The following is a 10000-nucleotide window of genomic DNA, read 5'->3' as shown; positions in this document are numbered from 1 at the left end:
CTCCTTCTTTGTCCCCAGACTCCCTTAACAAATGTGTCAGTTTAGTGAGTTGTTGAGTTGGAGACACTTTATAAACTGTGTGAAACTCTGTCTCTGACTGATTCTGACTTATTTGTTCCTTCTTGTAAATTCAGCAAATGTTCTACATGAACTTCTTTGTGTCTTTGAGCAGAAACATGGAGTCTGTTTGTCCCAGTGATGGACGGGTTTGTTTCATATAGAGCAGGAAGTGACATCACATCACAGGTGGTCACTCAGACGCAGGTTAATGTAGCCGTGAAGCGACGGACTGAGAGCTGAACAATGTAATCAGATTACTCTTCACAATTTGTTTCTGTTGAAAGACATTTTTAATCTTTTGAGGCTTTCGTGTATAAATACAAAATATAAAGATGTCATCTTCACAATTAAACACAAAATTTTCCAAACATTTTCACGTCATACTTTAATGAATGGATTCCGCTTTTTGTCATTTTAAATATATTTTAATGAAAAACATGTCAACAAATGTTGAGATGGCTTTAAAATAAAAAAACATAAACATAGAAACTTTTATACATTTTTATCAGCAGCAGGATCAACTGCTCAGTGTGCTGGAGGAGTGGCTCCCTCTAGTGTCTGAACGCAGTCACTGCAACAATGACACTGATAGGAACTGAAAATACAACTTATTGTACTTTTAACGTCTAACTGGTGATTCAAATAAACCAAAACTTTAAATCTCTGTTTCTGTTTCTGATGTTGTCCAACACTCTTTATTTTATTTAACTGATAAATTAAATAAATTCTGCATTAAGTTTTTGAGGCAAAGGCAAGGCAAATTTATTTGTATAGCACCATTCATACACAAGGAAATTCATAGTGCTTTACAGATGCAAGGAAATAACTGAACAAACAATTTTAAGAAGACCCTGACTTTAATTAACTTCGTTCATAAATTGATAAATTAATCAACTTCAGAGTGTTAATGACGGCACAGAAACAGCTGATAGCAATGAAATATTTAATATCTTTACATTACAAATGTAACAATAATAAAGTAACAAACATGTAGCAGTTTGATTTTGATGTCATCAGGAGTTTTGCTGAAAAAAAAAAGAAATAATATAAAATAAAAAATATTAAATAAGATATTTTTTATCAAATAAATAAATATGTTTTGAACAAAGTGTGAAAAATGTCGTGTTTCTTACCAGCAGAGCTCGTCCTTTAGTTTCTATCGGTAACAGAAAGTTTCCCAGAGCACAGACCACACAGGCCACAGCGAACGGACTAAGAGCTGAAATCACCGACTGAGACATCAGTACCTGAAGTACACACACAGAGTGATGTCACACCTGCACAGAACAAACACCTGAATTCACCTGAGTGGTTCACAGGCAGGACACTGAACTCACCTGAGCGATGAACGGCGCGATCATCCCTCCAATCCGACTGAATGACGTACAGAAGCCCATCCCCAAAGACCGAGCTGCCGTGGGATACACCTGACAGACAGAAACACCTATCACCTGAGACCAGGACCAGTAAAAACCTTCACCAAAACCAGCAGAGTCTGGACCTACCTCAGCAGTGTAAATATAAACCACATTAAAGTTCATGGAGACCAGAGACCGGAGCAGGAACAGCAACACTGTGAACCCGAACCTGAAGGGACAAACAGGGACAGAGGGTCTTTAAAAACCTGAACCCAGTCAGAATGGAGGTCCTCTTGAACCTGGTCAGTCAGTAAGTACTAACAGCAGATGGAGAAGAAGAGTCTCTGAGGTTCTTACATGGTGGTGCAGATGTTGAGCATCATGAACAAAATGGCTGCCACCAGCTGCAGAACGGTCAGACTCATCTTCCGTCCGAGCACGTTGAGCAGACAGATGTTTAATGGGACCACTGGGAGGACGGAGGAGGAAGGAGGAGGACAGAGGAGGACGGAGGAGGACGGAGGAGGAGACAATCAGATATGTTTGTGAACACACCGTCTGATTCAACTGATCCAACCACTCAACTAGTAACCACAACATCACCAGACTCCCTTGACAAATGTGTCAGTTTAGTGAGTTGTTGAGTTGGAGACACTTTATAAACTGTGTGAAACTCTGTCTCTGACTGATTCTGACTTATTTGTTCCTTCTTGTAAATTCAGCAAATGTTCTACATGAACTTCTTTCTGTCTTTGTGTAGAAACATGGAGTCTGTTTGTCCCAGTGATGGACAGGTTTGTTTCATACAGAGCAGGAAGTGACATCATCACAGGTGGTCACTCAGATGCAGGTTAATGTAGCTGTGTGACGGACTGAGAGCTGAACAATGTAATCAGATTACTCTGGATGGATGGTGACACCAGGTCTCAACAGGCTCACAGAAGCAACACTTTGGGATCAATCAAATATTCTGTTATATAAACAACCAGAAATGCATAAATAGAGAGACAGAAAAGGCTTTGAAACAACATTTAGACCATTAAGTAGTCTGGAGATCAGTAAATAATGAATGACATCATTCTTGTGATTTTCTTAAATACTCAGGAAACTGAACAGAGTTTGGTGGGTGGGATCCTGCAGGGGAAATTAAAACTCATGACCTCAGTGTTTCTAAAATAACTGATAACAGAGATGAAAGTTAAACCAGCTGCTGATCTCAGAGTTTGACTTACGTGCGACCTCTCCAAGACAGCTGATGAGCAGCGTCTGGTAGTCACTGAAGGCGAAGGGGATGCAGTAACACAGTCCATCCTCATGGTGGTGTTTGACCTGATGCTCTCGCTCTGCATCCATCACACACAACAAGTTCTTCTCCAGCAGCTCTGAACTGCTCAGCACCGAGCCGTAGTACGCAAAGGACGCCACAAACCTGGAGGACAGTGTTGGAGATGTTGTTTATTTTCTCTTTCAGAGATCCTTTATTGATTTGTTTGTGAAGAGGGATCACTCTGGACAGATTAGAGAAACTTTGTAACAAACTGAATTTCTTTCTTTTGTTGTTTATTGCTGAATCACTGAAGGCTTGTATTTGTTGTTGAACTCTGGAATCTTTTTTTTTTGTAAATATTATTTGAACTTGTCAAAAAGACACCAGGATAAAGTCAAGGTGTTGTTGTAAAATATCTTTTTAAAGAAGAGTTTGTCAGAGCATAAAACCAATCATCTGTTGATCTTTACTTATGTCAGGTACAGTCAGGCAGATTAAGTAAATCCTTGTCCCCGATTGGCCGCTCCTGCTCTGAACATACTTTCTTCTCCTCTATGCAGACGATACATTTTACGATACGTTTTATCTTCACTACACTACACTACTGATGTTAATAATCTGGTCGGCCTACAGGAGAGTTTTGAGAAAATGACATGTTGGATGTATTGTAATTGAATCAAACTGAGATAACTATAGTTAAAGTTGATGAAAACGTTGGCTTCATACAATTAGTACCGAGCCATCTGTCCGAGTTCTGGTTGGGAGTCATTTTTAATTACAATCTGAACTTCAAAACCAAGTTTTGTTTTATCAGTCGAGAAATGTCTCAGTGAAACATCCTCTCCTGTCGACCTGGAGCTGTAACTTAGCAAAAAACACTATTCCCGGCCCCCCTGGTGGACTTGCCCAGTTCTTGTCTGTACAGGGACCTTTGTTTCATATTGTTCCCCACCATCCACTCACCTCTCCACTGTTGTTGTATAATACAGTCCTAAAAGGTGATTTCAAAAAGTCTTAATCATCTTTAAAGTGAGGAGGAAGTGGAAAATTACCATGAGTACCAGAGCAGTAACGACGTCCTCCTGAATGATGAGCCGAGCAGAATCCTCCAGCTGCCTCGCTGGCTCTGAAACGACAACGATTGACTACATTAGACTGGATTTATCAAACAACAACAACATGAAGAACAGGATCAAATAAATATAATCTCACATAAAGGCCCATATCTGATATTAAACAAATAAATAAAACCCTGGTTTGAGCTCAGAGGGAACTCACCACCGGCGGCTCCACCAGTCGTCCTTCAGGAAGGGACGCTCGGTTCATTTTAGCGATTTTCTGCAGAGTTTCAATGGCAGCCTGAATGTTTCCTGCTGACACGTTATAACGAGCCGACTCTGGGATAAACTGAGACAGATAGACAGACAGACAGACAGACAGAGACAGACATTACTGTGACTATTTAATCTGTGAAAAGAAACTTCAGCTTCTTTCAGAGAGTAAACATGAACATTTCTACTTCACTTGAAACTCCAACTTCTTTTCTCAACTTCAATTTTTCTTGAAGGGGACAGTGAGGACAGACAGGTGAGGACAGACATGCGAGGATAGACAGGTGAGGATAGGTGAGCAGGATATCTCACCTTGAAGAGGAAGATGAGGATGATGCTCGGGGTGACAGAGAGTCGGATCATCCACCTCCAGCCCAGAGGGGGAACCACCAACATCCCCAGTATGATGATCAGCATTGAGCCCGTCATCCAGAAGATCTGAGAGACAGACAGAGAGCATGCTGGGACGTCTCTACTGATGACATCACACATCAGACAGGAACACCTGTTTCAACTTTATCATGAACAAAGATCCTCGATGGACTACAGATGGAGCACACCCAGACACACTCAGGTCTTTTCTTTTTTTTTTAAAACAAAGGTGCGAGAAGACGTTTGGATCATCACATTTCTCCTCCACACAATAAAATCAATTAAGTGCCAATAATTATCAATAACATCCTCATCTGAGCTGAACTGATTCAGATTCAGTCACATTCTTTATTCTTGAAAGTGAATCAAAAGAACTCAGGTAGAATAAAAGTGACTCACAGTAGCCAGAGGCAGCAGGTAGGCTCGATACTTTGCAGGGATGAACTCCGTCTTCAACACGAACCTGAATCAACAACAACGTGTTATTTATAATGTGTGTGTGTGTGTGTGTGTGTGTGTGTGTGTGTGTGTGCTCACCCCTGTGACACACCGGCGACCCCGCAGCCCACCATGCTGCGCAGGAAGATGAACCAACCGTACGACGGAGCGAACGACGTCAGCAGCGAGAAGTAGGCGCTCCACACGAAACCTGCGAACACCACCTGCTCAGACACACAACACACACAACAGTACACAGTCAGCCAACCAGAGAGCAGGTGACATATGATCCACAGTGTAAATATAATCACAATATTAGATATTAAAGATGTTTCTGACCTTCCAGCGTCCATATCTGTCAGCGATGTATCCTCCCAAAACTCCACAGACCATGAAGCCCAGAAACACCATCTGCCACGAGACACTGCAGTCACTACTACAGTACTACAGTACTACAATACTACAATACTACAATACTACGGTACTACAGTACTACATGTAGGAACACATGTCCATCGCCTCTGCATTACATTGAGGCCCTGTTTGTTCTTGTTAACTCTTTTCATCTGGATGAAGACGATTCACAGGAAGAAGGCGCCTTCCAGTCTGCCACCTTATCTCCTGGCAGAGAGGACAGTGTTTTCCTGGACCATAAAAGTCTTCAGATGAGGACACTTGTAATTAATTTACAACCTAAACTCCCATTTTTAAACTTTCCTTCCCCTCCAAACAGATAAATTCTTCCCTCACAGGTCAGTCTGAGTGAGCATGGAGTCACCTATTCTCTCCACATCAGGAGTGACCGGAACTATCTGGTCATCAGACTGTGAATACTAATGTCTTTACATTTGCAAATTAAGTAACACGTCTGATGCCTCTCTCTCTCTCACCCTCTCTGTCTCTCTGACTTCTGATTCACAAACACACTCTCCAGAGTGAAAGGACACCAGACACCTTCTGACTTGTTGTTCTATGCTCTCACTCTGTCTTTTGTTATTTACGACACATCTGGTCTCACTATCTGTGGGACATTCCACCCAAATGGTCTCTGTGTTCCTCCAGATTTCAGGCCATTTCTAATTAACCATTAAGTCAGTATCTCACCCTCTTAATTCTAACAAACTAAGAAACAGTAAAAGAAGTTCATAAAACTGATCTTTTTCCCGTTTCTCTACGATAAAGATTGACTGAGATCAAGTTTTAATGTTTAACCTGTCCTGTGTTCGGTGGAACCACAGCACCTCCTGATGGTGAGTCCTGGTACAGTTGGACGAGCTGTTTAAGAAATATTCGGTTTAATATGTTTATGGTTATCACCAGCAAATGTCTCTGATATGTTTTTGTTTTAACAAGTATTAAGCTAGAACTAGGAGAAATATGTATAAGTGATCAATTCTACCAGTTCTACCTACTGCATATTCAAGTGTGTTTCCTTTTACGTTTTAATCAAGTTTTAATTCCTTTTGAATGTTAAGTGATTTTAATCATGTCATAATCCTTTTTCATCATAGACAAAGTACATCTATTGAGCCATGGTGGGATTCTGTGAAAGGTGAAGTACTGTTTTGAAACGTTTAAAACTATAAGTGTAGTTTAGTGAGTTCCTGTGAATTTTTACACTAGACAAAAAGCCGGCAGCCCTGCCCCCCAGGCACGCCCGCCATTTGGAGACAACAAAACAGGGAGACATCACTTCTCTCGAGTCAGTTTAGTTTTGAGTTTTGTTTTAGTTTTTGTTAGTGTAACTTAGTTTTTCACTCTTACTCTTGTAACTTACTTTTGAAACTCGTCTTCAATTTTTCCGCTCTTTGAGACACGCTCCAAGACAGCGACCTCAGCAGAAGTGCTCACGCGTTGATTTTTCTCACTTTTATATTTTTCGCAGTATTGATTAGCTTCTTTTATTAAGTTTGTACCAGAACGAAGTTCTGTTTTAATTCGTTTTATACAGTTGAGTATCGTAACCTGATTTAGAGAAAGTGAACTTAATTTAGATTATCTTGCATTAACTAACAACGGAAGATCCGCCTGATCAACGTATCATCCTCAGTTATTTTATTCAAGAAGTTAGATTTAGTTTACAAAGTCAGAGCCTGAGAACCACTCGAAGCAACGAAGAAGAACATCTTTATCACAATCATCATCACGACACTACAGCAACTTGCTGTGTCCGAAACCGCGCAAGCGGTTTCCAACGAAAGACAGACTCTTTGACAAGCCCCCAGCGCTCGCTAGCGGTACCATCCAGCTGGGCATTGAGCCAAGATCTCACCGGATCGGTACGGGACCAGCTGCCCTCTTCCTAAGACAACGGACCGAGGTGCCCAAACGGCTGATACCGAACGAGCTGACCCTCGGCCATTGGACCGGGACTGCCAGCTAGAGCCACAAATCACCTGAGGAAATCCGCCGCCGCAGACTCAACCACTCTGCTAAGAAAGTAGGCTCTCCATCACTCACAACAGCTGGATTCACACATGATACATGAGATGGTGTCTATGGCTCTGATTCTGATCTTTTAGCTTAAGAGAAATTCGATTAGGGTCTCGTTAGTATTAAAATTACTCCCGTAATATTTAAATGCTTCAACCTAACTCGTGATCTCACCATCAGCCCATATTCCACTAATAACCCATTACTTAGTTATTCCATATTTCCTGTTACCTGTTGTTATTCATTTAAATTGCCATTTCATTTATTTAATCTGAATTAGTTGGTCAATAAACATATTTAACCGTATGTCATTGTCTGTGCAGGTTTGTTTTTAATGTGGAGAACCGATGGATCTGTGTAGAATTCACTACTTCATTTATGAGATTGAATAAATTGATCTGAAATTGATTAGAATTGATACAAGTTAACTTTGTCCAGTAGAATTTGATTAATTACCTCCGGATTATTCAAATAGACAAAACAACGGAGGTGGTGCCCCATTAACGAGTGTTTTATTAATCGCCAGTGATTAATAAATTACATTTATTATTAGTGTATCTCCTACATACAATACTACAGTACTACAATACTACAATACTACTGTACTACAGTACTACAATACTACAATACTACTGTACTACAATACTACAGTATTACAATACTACAGTACTACAATACTACGGTATTACAGTATTACGGTACTACAATACTACAGTACTACAGTACTACAGTACAAGATGAACGAGACTCGCGATAGATACACACCGGTATTTACTTCCTGCTGTGAGTGTCATAGTTTCAAATCACTAGTGCAGCAGATCCCTCTTGTGTTTGTGTGTCGCTCGGTCGCTCACAGCAGGAAGTAAATACTGGTGTGTATCTATCTTGAGTCTCGTTCATCTTGTCCGGCGCGGCTTCTGTAGTGCAATCAGCTGTGAGGGAGACTCACGTGAACGCCGAGCATGCCTCCAGGCAGATATAGCATAGTGACTGTTTAGGCTGTAAAATGTACTAAATGACGTCGTTTCCAGTAAACTCTGGATGTCGCCACTTCAGGACACTTGGATTGCAGCGGACGAGCAGTATGGAGGAATATTACAAAGTTTTTGTGTAGTTTTATGGACCTTTTCTCTTGGGCGCCGCTTACGCTCGTTATATGGATTATTCCTGGCGGAGGGAACCCCGCGGGTCTCCAGCTGCACTCTGAGGAATAAGAAACTACACCGGACTTCTCATCAGCATGAGGGTGAGTCGATAATGACTGAATTTTGTTTTAGAGTGAACTATTCCTTTAACATGTTAACATGTTGTCTTCAATATTAATTTATCGATAAGTTCAGTGAATCACATCAATGATTGTGTTGGTCTGACTGTCTGGCCCATGGAGGAGTCGTGACCCACATGTTGAGACACTGAACCGGCATCACAGTGAACATCTGAAGACGTCACCGATGGACACGTGATCGATTTCAAAAAAATTATAACATCACATTGATCAATAAGTTGTGACTCACTGTGGAGACGAGAGCGACCTGCCAGTCGTCCAGACGCCACTCACATCGAATCTCAGGAGAAACTACAGCTAACAGCATGATCTCCATCGCCTCCACGATCTACACACACACGCGCACACACACACACACACACAGAGTTACATAAACAAACAGCTGATCAGTGTAAACAGGAAGGAGAGATCAGCTGGTTTCTTACGTTGGTGCTCCCCATGATGACAAACAGCAGGATGTGAAACCGACCGAAGCCGATTTTTTCTACGGCTTCTTCGACAGTGAACGTCTCACCAGCTGTGACATCATCAAACATGTGAGAGAAACTAATTCATTATTATTAATTAACCATTTATTTGTGACTTTTATTATACACATTTATTAACATTCATTCATCACGTGTGTAAATGTGTTTGATTTGTTTGACACGTTTTAAATGAAGCTTTAATATTTACAGATTGTATTTTATTAAAGCTGCAACTGACAACTGACAGATTAAAGACTATGTTATAGATCAAAACAAATGTTTCACCTGATTGTTCATTAATTTCACTGTTAATAAAGAAAGAGAAGCTCAGTGTCTGATTGTTAGAGGCTCTGTGAGGTGCTGCTGCCATCTGGTGGTGGGAGATGGAACAACAGAGACATTGACCAGCAGCCTTTTTTTAATCAAATGTATCTATTTCTCTTACTTCTAGATAAAAAATAAAATCATAAGTAGTTTCTTCTTCTTGCCCTGCAACCCCTCATGTTCATCTCTGAGGTCTCAACAACGTATTGATTATTGATTGGAGACTCACAGTTGTTGTTGTTGTTGCTGCCCTGCTCCTTGTCTGCAGGTTCGTCCTGCAGCTCCACCTCCTGCAGGTGGATGGCGCTCACCAGCTCCGTCTTCATCCCATCAGCCATCCTGAGAAAACACACACACACACACACACACACACACACACACACACACACACACACACACACACACACACACACACACACACAGGTTTAAAAGACTCCAGAAACTACTGGACTGGTCAGACTGGTTGAACTGGTTCCACTGGAGGAGTTAAAGGTTTAGTTGTTTCGGACATCATGACGTCATGTAATCAGTATTTATCATGAAGGTAATATTAATACATCTTGTGTTTCATTCATTAATTTATTATCTTGTTGTTTTAGCTTCGACTTTCTTTTCTTCTTCTCTGACGGCGTGCAGCTCACTTCCTGTTGGATAGAAAATATAAA

General features: G+C 41.0%; 1 protein-coding gene across 2 annotated transcripts in view; it reads right to left on the bottom strand.

The window, feature by feature from the left end:
• Positions 1–989: 989 nt before the first annotated feature.
• svopl (SVOP-like) overlaps positions 990–10000 on the bottom strand; it is a 10911-nt gene continuing 1900 nt past the window's right edge. Inside the window, exons 2-16 of one of the 2 annotated variants that reach the window (XM_073480919.1) lie at positions 9565–9674; positions 8970–9061; positions 8774–8872; positions 5166–5237; positions 4926–5050; positions 4788–4851; positions 4329–4454; positions 3964–4092; positions 3738–3811; positions 2651–2847; positions 1776–1887; positions 1566–1647; positions 1398–1487; positions 1194–1307; positions 990–1085 (exon numbers count right to left, since the gene is read on the bottom strand). In XM_073480919.1, coding sequence (XP_073337020.1) covers positions 1074–1085; positions 1194–1307; positions 1398–1487; positions 1566–1647; positions 1776–1887; positions 2651–2847; positions 3738–3811; positions 3964–4092; positions 4329–4454; positions 4788–4851; positions 4926–5050; positions 5166–5237; positions 8774–8872; positions 8970–9061; positions 9565–9673 — 1497 coding nt within the window. In that variant the 5' untranslated portion in view covers position 9674 and the 3' untranslated portion in view covers positions 990–1073. The remainder of the gene's footprint in view (positions 1086–1193; positions 1308–1397; positions 1488–1565; positions 1648–1775; positions 1888–2650; positions 2848–3737; positions 3812–3963; positions 4093–4328; positions 4455–4787; positions 4852–4925; positions 5051–5165; positions 5238–8773; positions 8873–8969; positions 9062–9564; positions 9675–10000) is intronic. The other variant, XM_073480920.1, reaches the window with a different exon arrangement.

This window comes from Pagrus major, chromosome 14 (genome assembly GCF_040436345.1).
Source record: "Pagrus major chromosome 14, Pma_NU_1.0".
Classification (NCBI taxonomy): Eukaryota; Metazoa; Chordata; class Actinopteri; order Spariformes; family Sparidae; genus Pagrus; species Pagrus major.
Note: the sequence above shows the minus strand (reverse complement) of the source record. Positions and strands in the feature narration are given on the sequence as shown.